Source organism: Mytilus galloprovincialis, chromosome 1, assembly GCF_965363235.1.
Source record: "Mytilus galloprovincialis chromosome 1, xbMytGall1.hap1.1, whole genome shotgun sequence".
NCBI lineage: Eukaryota > Metazoa > Mollusca > Bivalvia > Mytilida > Mytilidae > Mytilus > Mytilus galloprovincialis.
The window spans coordinates 114,548,324-114,565,865 of NC_134838.1; the positions used below are offsets into that span (position 1 = coordinate 114,548,324).

Sequence of the window (17,542 nt, forward strand, 5' to 3'; positions counted from 1 at the left end):
ACCAGCAAAGGAATTTAGTGAAAAGACAACAAAACAGGTAGAAAAAAACAAGAACCACTGCTATGTCACACTATCAGTAATTAGAGGAAGAAGGACGCTGCGTGTTAACAACTGTAAAGCAATAGATGTTTAGAACATTACTTAAAAAAAAGAATGATTGAACCGATAATAACACTATTCAAAGACCTTACAGAAGTTATATACACAATGTATGTATATATAAAAAAAGAAGATGTGGTATGATTGCCAAGAGACCCAATGACACAAAAATTAGCAACTATTGGTCACCATACGACCTTCAACAATGGGCAATGCCCATCCTGCATAGTCAGCTATAAAAGGCCCCTAAATGAAAAAATGTAAAACAATTCAAACGAGAAAACGTACGGCCTAATTTATGTACAAAAATGAACGAGAAGCAAATATGTTACACATCAACAAACGACAACCACTGAATTACAGGCTTCTGACTTGGGACAGGCACATATATACAGAATGTGGCGGGGTTAAATATGTAAGTCGGATTCTAACCTTCCCCTAACCTGGGACAGAAGTGTAACAGTACAACATAAGTACGAACTATAAAAATCAGTTGAAAAAAATGTTTATATTTTATAATTACAGATAGAACAAAAAGATGAACTAGTACGATCTATGACAAAGGAAATGACAAATATGAAAACAAGACTCATGACTTACGAAAATGATCAGATAAGAGATATCCGACCAAGACAGTCGAAGCGATTCAAAAGAAGCATGATAACAGAATGTAAACACTGCCACACCGCAATTACAGATGGGAACGAGGAGTGCTGTTTTCACCCTGAAAAACCGGTCCGGGCGGTAAACTACAGCAAAACAAACCCGGTAATGCTTTGGAAGTGTTGTTACCAGGTAGCCAAAAAAGAACCTTTTGGGTGTACAAGTCATGCCAACCATGAACCAGTGGAATGAATTCGTAAACCATTCAGGTTTTCCTGAGTTATTTTTGCCCAATTAATGTAAAATTCTGTCAGCTTTTGATGAGAGATTTTCTTGTTGAAAAAATACTTTCTTAATATGCATATTATTGTTTTTGTCAATATATGTGAAAGTCTAATCGCAAAAGGATATTAATTTCATCCAAGTTAGGCTTCGGATGCTTAGGGGAGATTTTTTGGTATTATCTAATGCACATGTACTGTAATTAGACAACTGACATCATATTTTCATTGTATCAAAAAGTAAAATCACAAAAATACTGAACTCCAAGGAATATTCCAAACGGAAAGTTCCTAATCTAAAGGAAAAATACATATAGACAAAGCACATTAGGAAATATGAAAGACACGAATACAAAAAATTACCATAACACAATGACGGAATCAACAAGTACAGAGCCACGTCAAATAGATTTCACCAAGAACAGACAAAACTGTAAAAGCTCAATGCTATATTTTACGTGTAAAGAATTAAGAGGTAATCTTGAGTAAATATATTTCACTACACTGTTGTCAATATAACGGAATTTGCTGCGACTGTAATACAAATGAGGGGATTAACTAGCTATAAAAACCAGTTTTAATCCAGCATTTTCTACATGAGTACCAAGTCAGGAATATGACAGCTGTTATCCATTCGTTTGATGTGTTTGAGCTTTTAATTTTGCTATTTTATTAGGAACTTTCCGTTTTGAATTTTCCTCGGAATTCAGTATTTTTGTGATTTTACTTTTCACTACAAAGCATCAAAACTTGTTTTAGAGTGTGAAAATGAATGTTACTCGAAGATAATTGTTAGGGTAAATGTTCAATATTGATTGTTTAAAATCCAGACATAATACATTACAAATACTCTTTTTCAGTACAACCATCATTTATATGATTATAAAGGTTGTTATTTTTAACCTTTATTTAGTTAATAGAAACGCCTTATAAAGATTTGTTCAGAACTCTACATAGTTATTTTTTTGATAATATGTATCTTTTGGAATTTAAACTACTTCTTAAAGAATGCTGTTTTTTTTTATCAAAGTTCTTTCGTTGTAGAAAGCAGATGTTTTGATATATCTGGACGATCGTATATATTTAATCCACATAGAAATCATTATACCCCTTTGAATTTTATTTAGACAAAAAGAAGACATTATGATTAATTAACAACAAACAAATCCTTATTAAAAACTAAGTAAACCATCGACTAATTTGACTCAGATAATCTCAAATCGACCAGCTGCATACTCTAGAATGTGGCGTATATTTTCATCACAGAAACATCATAGAAATTCACTGCTTGAACATATAATATATTTGTGGAAATATGTACGTATTTGATTATGCAATAAACTTGTTAATGATACACACGATAGGACAATGTACTCTGTTTATATATGTATACAATGTATATAAAACGATCTTTTTTTTAAATTGATTGTGTTTGTTGTTAAAATAATTTTTTACACATTTTATATATTGTTTCATGTTGTTTGAATACTCAGGCAAACTGGAATAGATTACCCTAGCCGTATTTGGCACAACTTTTTGGAATTTTGGGTCCTTAATGCTTTTCTGCATTGTACTTGTTTGGCTTTATAACTATTTTGATCTGAACGTCACTGATGAGTCTATTATAGACGAAAAGCGCGTCTGGCGTATTAAATTATAATCCTGGTACCTTTGATTAATAAACATACTCGATAAGTTCATATGAATAGGATACCTTTAATCTTAAGATTATTTAACTTATTTGTAAAGCGACATTTTCATGTCAGTATTTTGTGGCAAACCATCACATTGATTTCTTGGTTGCCTCTCCAGCAATTTGAATATTAAGGTTATAAAATCAAGATTTATAATATTGTATTATGATCGAACGATACATCATTTCTCCTTTCTGGAAATTTGGACTTTCTTTCATACTCTACATCACTTGTACTTCATTTTTGTTCTGTATCGTTATATAAAAGATGTAGTGATATAATTTCATATGCTGCATTCTGATACAGGTTATATTCATGTCCGTACAATTTTTCATTTCATAGTAAAATTTGTACTCGCCTTATTTGAGAATAATGTAATTTGAAATCATGTTAATGTTTATGTATCATGCTTCGAAAAAGTTCATTATCAAAAATGATACCGAATTCATCATAACCGAATTCAGGTATAAAGATTTAAAAAAAATCATTCCAAAATACACAAACTGGGTAATCTGTAATGAACGTTTTTATCAAGGATAGACGCAAGAACGGGCATTGTCCGTATGGATAGAAAGATATTTTTATTTTAAAGTACAACTTGGTACATTTACATTAAATACAATATATTACACTTTTAAACATATGTATATACTCCTATACAAATTTATTTTAAAACCAACCAGCCACCATTTGCTAATGATGCACCGTCATACCGACAAGTATCTAAATAATTATAATTCAATCGAAAGAAGAGTATAAATTGATCATGCCTATAATGCAACCAGAGACATATCTACTCAGATTCTTTGCAAAAGAGCTGCTCTTACTGCTTCTCATTTCCTTGGTATGGAAATGCATTGTTCTAATATCTAACCTGCATAGGGTGTACCTTTGAGCCGTAAAAATACCCGAAACATGCACCAATTCCGTTTAACAGTCGTTTTACAGAGATAGCCGCCAACATCATGACACTTTCTCCACCGAAGCTTTCCACTTCTTGGACACACGAGGAAGCAAAACGTTCATTTATGTGCCGTCCCTTAGTACCGCCAGTCTGCTGTTATTTGTTCCAATTCCACGAAATTGTGCTCTGGTTAACATTTCACGTTCTCACTACTTCACTTTGGTAAACTCCGGCCTGAAGATGGACGATGGCGACATTTCGAAAAGCAAGGTCCAAACTTATAATGTCAGCGTTGTAACGTTGCGATGTGCCATCATATGAAATAGCATTTCATAGAACCAAATTGGTTGTTTTTTGAATATTATATCCAACTTCAATAATTGCACAATTGAAAGATTTTTTGAACGTTTTCATTGAAATAACAATTGCAAATAAAAAGTTCAAACTGTAATTAATTTATCGTCGACGTATGAGATTTCATAATTATACATTGTACTTTTATATAATATATCTGTAGAAGTATCTAGAAAGAGATTGATTTCTGTAATATTAGTACATTTGAAGTGTTAAACAATAATAAAGGATACCAATTATATCGATATCAAATGTAACCAGGGTCGGTAATTGAATATTATGAGCAAATAAATGGAACAGAGAATGGACACAACAACTTATATGACATACATTTCCTTTAGTTTTTAAACTAAGTATAGACATTTTAACTCTATTAAATGTCTGTTGACATGCTATAAAAGTAAATATAAAGATATGGAATTTTTAAATAGAACATCTACATCTAAAATATATACACCACACAGGCATTCGGTGCTTAGTGATATCATATTCTATACTTGGGTTTGCACTACCCCGAATTGACAGTTTAAATGTTAGAGGAAGGCATGTGACCGTTATGTAAAACGGACACATAATTCTGACTCTAAGCATGTTTACAAGGACTTTTTTATGTGATTAGATGTCCTTTTTCATTTCCCCCTGATTTCTTTTCAAGAAATCATATAAACGAAAGCACTATCGGTAGAATTATGGGGGGGGGGGGATAGTTTCCTGTTCTTGATCAATTTGAATCCGTCTCCGTTGATGATTTTTCTTATAGGTTTAGGTGTTTTATTAAGATACAGGCGTTTATAGATCATATTAAAATTTTGTTTTTCAAATTCTTTTTATTAGGAATGTAGAACGATAACAAAAATGATGTTCCGTTGATAAGTAAGTAAATGTATTTCAGAGTTTAATTGGGGTACATTCTATCATCTTCTCTCTTCCGTACTAAATTATAATCCTGCATGGTACCTATGATAAATATTCCCAAATGGCTCTACTAAAAGAATGAATTTAAGCTGATATTCTGCTAATTTGCAATATCCAATAGATGATTGTTAGCATCTTTACAAATCACCTGCCATACCTATCTTTACCTACTCTCGTCCTAATTTACACCCTGTATCTGTTGTGAAACGAAAAATCAATCTTACCCGACAAACTGTCTACAACGCTTGTTACCGTGGTAACGTATTTTGATTCTGCCATTTAAAGCATAATTTCTGCAGGTAGTAAGGTAATAATGACCATGGACAATGTATGGCGGATAACGTTAATCAGTTTGATACTGCCTTGCGGGACTTTGACAGGTAATATTCTTATTTGTTCTAATCATTATTGTTCATAAAACAATTATTTCTTTTTATATACCGAAAAGATCAATTGAAACTAAAAAATCATAAAATCATAAAATTTCTGAATCTTTTACAACCTCAAGATATACCTTGTCGATCAATGTGTGAGCAGAAAACTCTGTTATTGTTACTGTAATGGTGTTTTAGTAAAATTTTGAAGGAATATATGTTACTAGTTTTTGACGAGAACCTACATTCTGTATACCACATTATGTCTCAAGTACCCCGGTCATAATGGTTCGTCTTTTATCCGTTACGGTGACACAAAGCAAATGTAGGATTTCCATGTATCTAGTTGTTGTTTTTATGAATATGCAAGCTATAAAAATGCGTGTTACTGTTCTCAATTGTGATGAGTGGTAGTGTCTACAACCGGTCCAGATTAAAATAGAAATTAAAAAATAAAATGCACAGAAAGACTTATTAATCAAAAGCCTGCACTAAAATACGTGTTGCTAATGGTTCAAATAAAGTAACGCGGCAATTAGGGTTTTTTTTAACACAGATTTAGAAAATGACCTTTGATTGCCGAATGCAAACAGAATAAATATATCATCAGAGTTAAGATGTAAGCCGTAAACGTACAAAAAGATGAGTAACTATGATTATATTCTTACGAATTTTGATATTTTATAACACTGTTTTGATATCTAAGAAGAAAAGTAAGAAGAACTTAACGGAGCAATTAAAGTGATATTTTAAGTAGAAAATGGTTTAACCTTTATCGGTTTAATAAAAAAAGAGGTAAGGTCGAATAATGGAAAACAAAACCAAAAGAATAATGTACTTCAAACTCGTAGGTCCACACGTTTAAATAAAAACAGAAAAGAAATAATAAAAAAAATAATTATAAAAAATACAATACAAAGGAAAATCTTACATTATACCACATATATATATATATAAATATAATGACACAAATGCACACATTTATATAACGCATATCAATAATTTACAGTTATAGTATTAGACCCATTCAAATACATTATAGAATCGATGAGACAACTATCCACCCGAGACCAAGATGTAAGCATCTCCAGGTCACTGTTCGACCAATTCATATATTTATGTACATCTTAGGTAGGATAAATGGTCGTATATATATTTTTAAGACGCATTATCAAATATGATTTCATGTCATATTACATTTTCCATTTCATTTTCAACATTTTTATCAAACACTACTTTCTGCGGAATCTTATTTTATATCCAGCATGGCCTTGAAATGTCGAATTGACAATAAAAAAATACGCTCTTGAAAATGCCAAAAGTCTATGATTGTAATGCAAGTTTGAGAAACTGTACCCAATTCTCTGTCGAGGAAATGAGTTCGAATATGATTTTGAAAGATTTATGGTTACTTAAAATTTCACAAAAAACTTTGAGACATGATATTATGTTCATGTTAATATATTTCAATTGCTAGAATACTTTTATACAAGTAGGTTTGCATGTTACACTGTTGATGAAAGTAACGTTATTTTTTATGACTGAATTGATAAAGAGTTTTCAGAAACAAACTTACATTTTACCGAACATTGTTGCAAACATGTCAAGGAGAAAACTTTTTTGTTGTCCAATGGAAGAATTTAAATCACAAAAGTACCAATCTCCGAGGAAAATTCAAAACGAAAAGTCCATAAGCAAATTGGAAAAATGGCTCAAACACATCAAACGAATTGATAACTATAAACTCATCATAGAAACCAGGATTGAAATTTTATATTTACACCATACGCGCGTTCCGTCTATAAAAGACTTATCAGTGACGCATGAATAAAAAAATGCAAAAAGACCAAATAAAGTACACTGGTTGAAAAGCATTGAGGACCAAAACTTCTTAAAAATTTTGCCTAATACATCTAAGGTATATCTATTCCTGAGGTAGACAAGCCTTAGTATTTCAAAAATCCAAAGTTTTGTTAACAGTTAATTTATAAATATGAACATATCAATGATAATTTAAGTCTACATAGAAGTGCTGACTACTGGGATGGTGGTACAAGCAAAGGTTCTGTTTAGTAATTCTTAATTATAGAGGGACGAAAGATACCAGAGGGACAGTCAACTGTTTCAAATATTAGCAAAACATTTTATTTTGGTATACAGTATAAATCAATACTTCTTGTTCTAAAAAGAACCAACAACAAACAAGCCTATACATTTTTACTTTACTTATGACACTTAAAATACTATCATAAGCAAACACAATACATAGAAAAGAGACACTACATATGTTCAACTTCATTTTATATAAATGTTCTCTGTTTAAGCCGATTATGGTGAATCCGGGCCGTTATCATTCATGTGTCCTGGAATGTCTGGAATTGTATCTCTGGAGCATGGCACCAATATACATGTGAGTACACAATTACATACAATGTACATATATTGTTATCGTATCAATATAAAAAAGAAGATGTGGTATGATTGCCAATGGGACAACTATCCACAAAAGACCAAAAATGACACAGGCATTAACAACTATAGATCACCGTACGACCTTCAACAATGAGCAAAGCCCATACCGCATAGTCAGCTATAAAAGGCCCCGATAAAACAATGTAAAACAATCCAAACGAGAAAACTAACGGCCTTATTTATGTAAAAAAATGAACGAAAAACAAATATATAACACAAAAACAAACGACAACCACTGAATTACAGGCTCCTGACTTGGGACAGGCACATACATAAATAATGTGGCGGGGTTAAACATGTTAGTAACATCATCAAAAGTCAATTCTCACTACTACTACTAATACTAATAATGATAATGTTATAGTTATAAAGATAATGATAATAATAATGATAATGGTTATAGTAATAATGATAACGATAATAAGAAATAAGAATATTCATAATGATTATAAAAATAATGATAACAGTTATAGTAATTAAGATAATGGTCATAGTGATAATGATAATGATTTTGTTTTAAGACTACAGTTGATATATTTTAGGATGTCTGTGGACCAGAATTTGAACTGATGTTTAATGGAAGCCATACCAGTCTACACAATGCACATCTAACGTTTCATTTCTCCAGTTTCCCGAATACAATGCATGCTGTACCACTACATCATAATCCATATAGTACGTATGTTTTTTTTCTGGAAAACAGTAGAGATTGGTGATATGTAGTACCCTCAGAAAGCATAAATGAAAATGACAACTGGAATCTACTATCTTGAGTTTTCGGCAGTATTTATTTGCTTTTAATTGACTGTTGTAATGTCTTGCAATTGCTGAAACACTGTTTTCAAAGGTTATTAAGATTGTTTTATATAAAGCTTCTAATGTTTTTAAAACGAAAGATTTATAACGTAGAGAATAATTACTTGTCGTTCAAATAAAAAGAGTTATTTGAAACACGTTTGCAAGACATCAAACAGCATTAAACTATATAACGTCGTCATAGTACAGGAAGACCTGGACGATCTAGTGATATGCCAAAAATAAATTAACGAATTGATGCTGCAACTGGATTTAATGACTGAACAATAACAGTATATTATCACCATACAAATAAGTCTATTAAAGCATTAAAAATGTAAAAGAGGGGCGAAATATACCAGAGGAACAGTCGAACTCATATAACAAAAATAAACTGACAAAGCTATGGTTAAAATGAAAAAGACAAACAGAGAAATAATATTACACATGACACAACATAGAAATCTAAAGACTAAGCAACACGAACCCCACCAAAAACTGGGGTGATCTCAGGTGACCCGGAAGGTTTAGCAGTTCCTGCTCCACATGTGGCATCCCTCGTGTCATTACAAATCTAGTAAATAGTCTAAATCAGTAGGTCACATTCATGAAAAGGAAAGGGGATTGTAGTTACGACTTAAGGAACATATCCGATATCATCTGTGAAACGATTATCCATATCGTCCAACCATAAACCAAATATGTAGGACAATTTTAAAACTAGTTAGTTTTATAAATGATATTCAGTGACCGTAGCGACTTTTCATACTTTCATAGTATATTAATTAAACACCATAGTGTCAGGACATCCTGTTCTGTTAAGTGTGTATATAACATGCTAATATTATATTTTCTATTCTTGCCACACATTGTTATATACAGATCATGTGTCAATACACATACCCTGTTTGTTGCAGATATGGGAGCTGTGCATACAGAATGGTCATTGTCATCAAGTATTGACATTGACCAAGCAGAAATACCATGCGGAGCAGGTATGCATTGCATATATTTTAACAGAACTGTATGATTCAACCAAAAAACCCAAGCTCTTACATCGCTAAGCATGCTCTCATGCCAATAATAACAAAATATTTACCCTACTCTTATAACATATACCGCTGACAGCAAGTCATTGGCTAACGGCTACCTTTGTGTATATAAGTATAATTTGCTGTTAAAATAGTATGATTGTTCGTTAAGAATAAACCTCCCATTTCAAACAATATACTATACTATTTCAGTTAAAAAAAAAAATAAAACAAAGCTAATCTATGTGATATCTTCACTGTAATTATAAATATAGAAAAAATATATTGTGAATAACACTGGAAGACATCAGGACACAAATCTTTTGCCTTTATGATGGACAAATGTTTTTGATATCTTTGGCTGGTATACGGCCTTTTTTTTCAATATATAGTTTACTTCGATAAAATCTATAAAATTACTTCGCTCAAACGCTCATAGTAATTTCAAGGCAGTTCTGTTTGTTAAAAATGGAGAAACTTCTAACCTTACAAATTTGACTGCATCTGCTTTAAGAAGCGCTCATTTAACTATACACGAATAAAAAGAAAATTATAAAGAAAAACAATAGTTTTAATAGCAAGGCAAATAACACCCATATTTTCTTGATATTTTAGGATACATACTTGCTGTTATCGATGATATGACCAATGGAATGACATATCAAGCAGCACAGAGAGGGGTTATGGTATGCGATTTTTCAGGTACAAAACAATAAACAGTTTATTGTCTCCATATAAACTATTGCGATTGATATGTTGTATCATATAATTTATAAGTGCTCACTCAATTTAAAAGTTCGTTGTATTGCTGATATTGGGATAGTTATCGGATTTCAATTATTACTTGGTAAGAATTTGTAAGTGAAATTGAAATATATTATAATGTCAATTCTAGCTACAGTAAAAGGTACAGTCTAATGTCATTTCTATCAAATGAGATATTAGTTCAATAACAACTCTTCTAAAGTTACAGACTATATTTTGATGTAACTTTTGAATTTTTCTGTTCTGACAATTTGAAAATTGGTTAGCATAGCTTTACCTAGCATAAGTCACATTGACTTCTTACTTACATATTTTTACTTATTTCTTTATATGTTACTTTTAGACATTGATGTAGAACTTGAAGTTGAAATGGCACAACTTAATCACACCATTACACTCACTGCTGGTTCTGGCACTCTAATGGAACAAATGCAACACCAGGGAGCCGCTGTTCATACGGTAATATTTAAATATATTATATTGTAGTCAGCACTTCTGTGTTGACTTGACTTATCATTGACATGTTCATAATAATAAATTAACTGTGAATAATAGGAATATGACAGTTGTTTTCAATTATTTTGATGTGTTTGAGCTCTTGATTTTGCAATTTGATTGGGGACTTTCCTTTTTGAATTTTCCTCGGAGTTCAGTTTTTTGTTATTTGCTTTTTGAGAACTGTTTCCATCTTTGAAAAATGAAATATGCACATTTAAGTATATTGATGAAGAAGGATTCAAAAACCATTAAATGATATAATCATGTGAAGATGTGGAGTAATTGTTAATAATACAACTGTCCATAATAGACCAAATGATGCAGATTTAAGTACAAATTACATGGCATATGCTACTTCGAGAAGTATATCCAAGTTCTTCAGAAATCATTCAATGAACTGTTTAAAGGGTATTTACAAAAGTTTACCATGAACGTTTATTATGTTAGGTTTTAATTTGCTTTAATTTTCTAGACATTCTGTTCTAGATTAATGGTGATTTATGCCAATAATTGTATTTGAAAATTATGTCATTAAAGAAAATTGAACCTCTTATTTCATTGAAGATTATGGTTAGAAATAACGGTAACCGTCGAGTTAACAACGTCACAATGGAGAACCTTCATGTTGTTTCGATGTATCTCCGTCGACATGGTTCTCACGAAACACACACACCCATGTGTTCTGTTCCATCGTACACACTAGATGACGCCATGCTCGGTGGGATGATGTTTATTGACGGTAAGTAACCATCTTATATTTACACATCAGATGACGCCATGATTAGGATATAATGTATGATGATGGTAAGTAACAATCTTACACATAAGATGACGCCATGCTCGGTGGTATGATGTTTATGGACGGTAAGTAACCATCTTACCACTAGAAGACATAGATGACCGCATGATCAGTCTGGCGTATATACAAAATTTAGTCCTGGTATCTATGATGAGTTTATTTATCTATATGATGTTTATTTACGGTAAGTGCCATTGTACACACTAAATGACGTCATGCTCGATGGTATGATATGTAATGTGCATTTGATATCTTTCGCCACTCTCATAACTAAATGATAAGTTATCATCTTACCACTATAGGACGCCATTATCGATGATTCGATGTATATTGACGGTAAGTAAAATAACGTTAAATAGAGATAACCATTACAGTGCAATTGAACGCTTAATATGGTTCACAGTTTTGTCGAATATGGTGGATATATATAATATATAATATAATTGAGCTGTAACAATTCCATCTTCATGCCTTAAAAAATGTATACTGTATGACGAAGCTAGATTAAAACTGAACAGAAAGGGAACACCCAGCCACCGAAAGCTTTATCATAGTGAAACCTAGATGGTCGTGTGATCAAGCGCGTCGGATACAGTGCAAGGCAATTTGGTGTAACGATATCACAGTAGCAAGAGTTCGAATCCCGGCGAGGGAAGAATAAAATATTTGCTAAAGTAAATTTACAGATCTTACATTGTTGGGCTGATATTTAGAACACTTATATATATAAATATAAATTGAAAATAACGTCCAAACCTATGATTGCGTTGGATAAAGACCGCAGGTTTTTTTTATACGTGTGCATGTTACAAATGTCGTTGTAGAAGGGTCTAAAGACCAAAAGAGTGAACAAATATTTTAACAAAACGCATTTGACTAGCAGGTCAAACAACTGATGTTCTTAAACCCTGCTGACTGGCATTGACGATTGCCAAATAAATTGATCACAAGGTGTAACAAAATGGATCTCTATATCAATTCAATACCAAACAGAAAACAATAAACTTGCGGTAAAAATGGTTAACCACAACATGAGGTGCTAATTTTTTTTTACACCATATCTGAATTTCGACAATTAATGTCTCTTCAGTGATGTTAGGGATCGAAAAGTATTGTGAAGGCCCTTAGGATAGACTCTTGCATTTTAAAGAGCCAAAATAGGATGAACGGATTATTTAAACCGGAGGGAAAATACAATACAAGACCAAACGAAATAAATATAAACAAGTCTAAAATGAAAACAATGTTCAAACTTATGATTGCGTTGGATAAAACCGCAATTTTTATACGAGTGCATGTAACAAATTTCGTTGAAGAAGGGTCTAAAAAAAAGCCTTCCAGAAGCTTATGTTGGATTACTTTTGTTGTGTTTGCATTAATTGACAACACACAGTTTTACAAAGTATTGACTGAAGATTCATTTCAAGTCCTCATAACCAGTCTAGTTACAGTTTTCTCCCACATTTTTGAAAAAATAAATTAATGTCTAATGCATGTAGTTTTTTACCTCTGAAATACTTCTACAGGTGAAAAAAAAAATTTGCAAAATTGGTGCAGCTAAATTATGGAGAAACAAAAAAAAAACAAAAAATGAAAAGTAACGATATATAATCACTAGAAATAGAAAACAACTCATCTATTATATAGTAGTCACATTGTAGTTTAAAAGTTCAGGCGAGTGAAATAACATTATACACAAGTAAATACATGTACCAATTTAAGAATAATACAGTTGTTTTCATTCGCTTGATGTGTTTAAGCTTTTGATTTTACAATTTGATAAATGACTTTCCGATTTGAATTTTCTTGGAGCTCGACATTTTTTGTAATTTCACTTTTTAATCTACATTTTAGGAATAGAACCACATCATGCCCACGAGGTTGAAGAAGACAAAGACATGCCTATCGCTGTCAACTTTGATGAAGGCATATCTATCTGTGGTATGTTTGTAGACTAAAAAAAGTCCTAAACATTTATGAATTTAGATAATATGTTTAAAATCAAACATAATTTCATTTAGATAGGTTCAAATATTGTTAGTGTTAAACAAATGTTATCATTAAATTAAAGCAAAGAAAGAAAAGAAGAAAAGATGCAGTAAAAAAAGAATGAAACAGAAAAAAAATTGCATAATTATATGTAACATGTTAATAAGGTGTTGGGGTGACAAAAAGAATAGGTATAACTATACAGAATTGTTCATAGTGGTTTTTATTGTTTATTATTAAAGGGCATGCTGAATTAATTATGATGTTGGATCCACTTGGTATGATGAATGACAGCAACCCATGTAATAACTTTGCACGACTGTCAGTTTATGTTGACTGTAGCCATTTGAGTGAGTGTCTTATTCGAATTTGTAAACTGAATCACTTGGTTAAAATCCAGCTTAAGATAATGATAGATAATAACTTCTGAACAATACTGTTTTTAAGGATCAAATTACTCTAAAAACCCAAGTTTTCTCAACGTTGACCGTTCAGATCTAACCAATTCATCTGTTGAGAAATTTCAAATCGAAATTGTTAGTTTCTTCAATTATTGATATAAACTACAAATTATTAAATCTTGTGTTTTTTTTGTCACTTTAGTGGCCAAAGACTTCTGTATGGTAGTTTCAAATGCAATGAAATCTGGATGGGAGGCTAATATGATATTTCAAGATAAACACAGTCATGAAATCAAGATGTACCACTATCAGGTATTTATATTCTAATGATGATGACGAGACATCTGAGTATGTTTGCTCCTCTGGTGTTGGAATTTTTGTCAGATATTCGGAATCCTCTGGTTTAATCCTTGTAGTTTTATGAAATATTTTGGCCGCTTATTCCTACTTTTTTCATATATCAATACATACGTTTTAATTAGCCATATTTGAAGTCCTTATTAATTTTCATAGTTTAATAAATTGTACTAAAATTCCAGAGAAATCATTTCTAACCAAATTAGCAATGGCTTAAATTTAGAAAACAAGAACATGGACACTTCTTTTGTTCTGCTTTTCTAGGTTCGTTATATATATATACTTTGAATTTATATGTCTCTTTAAAAGCTTATTATTCTTAAAAAGAGTAGAAGAACACTAATTATTGCACTGAAACGAAAGCCAGAACAATTCTTTATTGCATTGTTAACAACTTTCATGTATATTACAACCATTCTATACAGATTAAGATAAAGGGTTGAGATTTGTCGGTTCTAGTGTGAACTGAATAGAAGATTTCGCATCTGTACATTCCTCAATACAATGAAGAAACGATAGAACGTGTAATACAAATCCTAAAATAATTTGTTAAAAAATCATGTACGGTCCTTTGTTTACATAACAGTGAATTGTCTTTTTATGAATTTTAGGCAATGGACAGCTATTGGCAAGGTAGAGATTCTCATAACCATGACAACCACATCGAGCAGGTAGGATTGGCAAAATATGTCTTATTGAAGAAGAAGTTGTCAATGTTGTACATGAGGCATAATCGGGGAAACTTTCCATGTAAAACAGTTATTCCAATGATGAAAAGACGAATGAAGATGGACAGAATTATGGACTTTTCAGATTATACATTAGATTCCACAAGAATGAATACAATGCAAAACTTGAAAACGAGGCTTATGAACATGAATGCCATGGCAAATAATGACGACCTGCGATACGAAATTGAAAAGTTTGGAAACGATACTTTTGGGATTTCTAATGATGTAATGAGAAGTCAAGTCCAAGGAATGGCAATGGGAATGCAAATAGCAATGGGGCTTAAGTATGGGATAGGATTAGCTCAAATGTATGGACAGCCAATACCTCATAACATGACTAGAACTATCTTGGGCCCTGCCTTGGAAGGAATGGGGAAAATCATAAAAGAAACAATGGGTCAAACCAAAATGATGAAAGAATATATGATGTCTACATTGGTTTATCATGCTGCTTCTACTTTAATGATGATTCACACAGGTTTATTCCATCTACCGATGGAAGTTGGAGAAAACTTGGAAAATATGCTCTATAACATTATGGATTTCCCAGAAACCATACTTAACGATACCACAGAAGATTGTGACCATTCGCATGCCGAACGGACTGCAATGCATCTGTGGTATTTCAGTTTGGGGCATGATTGGGAAGAGTGGTCATACGTGGACCAATCAATCTGTAACGACCTAATGGTTCCGTCCTATATGGCACATGGTGGAGCAATGGTCCTGGCAAAAGATATTTATGATGCAATAGCAGGACACGGAGGTAAAGTAAACAACAACAACTAAAGTACTTAGTATAATAAATAAATCTTTCCTTTCTAACAAACAAATGCATATACATACAGTTTTTCAACCAAACTAATGTAAACAACAACAACAAAAGTACTTAGTATAATAAATAAACCTTTTCTTTCTAACAAACAAATGCATATACATACAGTTTTTCAACCAAACTAATGTAAACAACAACAACAAAAGTACTTAGTATAATAAATAAACCTTTTCTTTCTAACAAACAAATGAATATACATACAGCTTTTCAACCAAACTAAAGTAAAAAGTTTTAGCTTTAAAGAAAAGTATTTTATATATAGCTTTCCATTCACAGAAACATAGAAAGCTTAAAGAAATAATTCACACAAGTCATAGATTTGTTGGCAATTTTAACAAGGTATTGGCAGTTATCTTTTATCACAAAAGTTTGCATTTTTTTTTTTTTTATGATTTCGTGTTCTTTGTCGATAAATGACTGACAAAAAGTGTTCTGTTATATCATTGTAACACAACTTATAAAATATTAAATTTATATGCATTTGTATTTCCAGAAATGCCAAAAATGTGTCGCCCACATCTTTACATGCCCGAGGATAAGCCTCCTGTAATATGGAAGGGTGAGTGAAAAAACTAAATACCAATTGCTTTATCTTATGAATATCTATGTTTTCAAGTGAACTAAATCTATAATTTACTAGTTTTGTATTCACACTTTTTTATGACCATGGCATACAGAGTTACTCATGTCCTTAGATGATACCACAACTTGTATCAGACAACAATCGCGAGCATATGAAATGTGTCTAGTGGCATAATTTTCAAATCTTGAATTGATTTGCCACCATCATTCCCTTCTCTTTTGAAATTGGATACTGTATTATAAGAAATAAGAATAACTAGTTAGCTAAATGATGTGTTCCTAGTCGGAATTTACCAGCACTAGTTCAATATACTTTCACCATTAGAGAGCCATAGAGTGTTGTGCTCATTTAAGCCATAATTTTTCCATGTTTAGATTTGTAAACAGTTGCAAAAAACAAAGAAAACGGAAGGTAAAGTTTATATTAATGTCCTGCATTAATACTTGACTGTATTTCCGTTATGAATTAATAACCAAATTTGTATTAAGATTCCATAAGTTTAACCTTATAATGTTGATAAATGATCTGTGATTGTTTTTTTGTGTATATTATTTACGTTTTGACATAATATGTATTGCAGTTAAGGATGGGAGAGTAATGATGGGTATATACTCTCCCCTTGGCGACGTGGTTACCTGGAAAGCGACAGCAGTTTGTCGTTGTGATGGTTGTCCAACAGACCCAAATGCAATACATACTACGTCATACTACAACGGACATGAAATGACAACGAATTATGGTGGCTAGCTTGTACTCTGTGCTGCTTCGAATCAACTTTCTGTTGCCCCTTCAACTTCAATATGAGATAGCCTTAGGCTTTTAAAATAAAACAGGAAGCTAGTCTCGTCAATCATAAATGCAATTATATAATCTTAAATGTTTTGGTTACACATATATTTCTTCTCATAATACATAAAAATACAAGACCAACAAATGATTCTATCAAGGAAACATTCAACGACTATCTTCTTTGTTGTTCGTGCTTTCATTTCGTTTCTCGTTTTATGTCATGGTATTTTTTTGAGTTTTTCTTCGACCTATGCTTTTTATTGCTTCTTTTGT

At 31.8% G+C, this 17,542-nt stretch overlaps 1 protein-coding gene across 1 annotated transcript; it reads left to right on the forward strand.

The window, feature by feature from the left end:
• The first annotated feature begins 4,829 nt into the window (after positions 1–4,829).
• LOC143052522 (uncharacterized) lies at positions 4,830–17,320 on the forward strand. The gene is made up of 13 exons (XM_076225572.1): positions 4,830–5,230; positions 7,549–7,634; positions 8,239–8,371; positions 9,409–9,486; positions 10,138–10,224; positions 10,631–10,746; positions 11,350–11,524; positions 13,439–13,525; positions 13,816–13,923; positions 14,177–14,286; positions 14,943–15,828; positions 16,391–16,456; positions 17,061–17,320. Exons 1-13 carry the CDS (start codon positions 5,164–5,166, stop codon positions 17,225–17,227), a joined length of 2,166 nt encoding a protein of 721 aa, XP_076081687.1. The 5' UTR covers positions 4,830–5,163; the 3' UTR covers positions 17,228–17,320.
• The last annotated feature ends 222 nt before the right edge of the window (positions 17,321–17,542 follow it).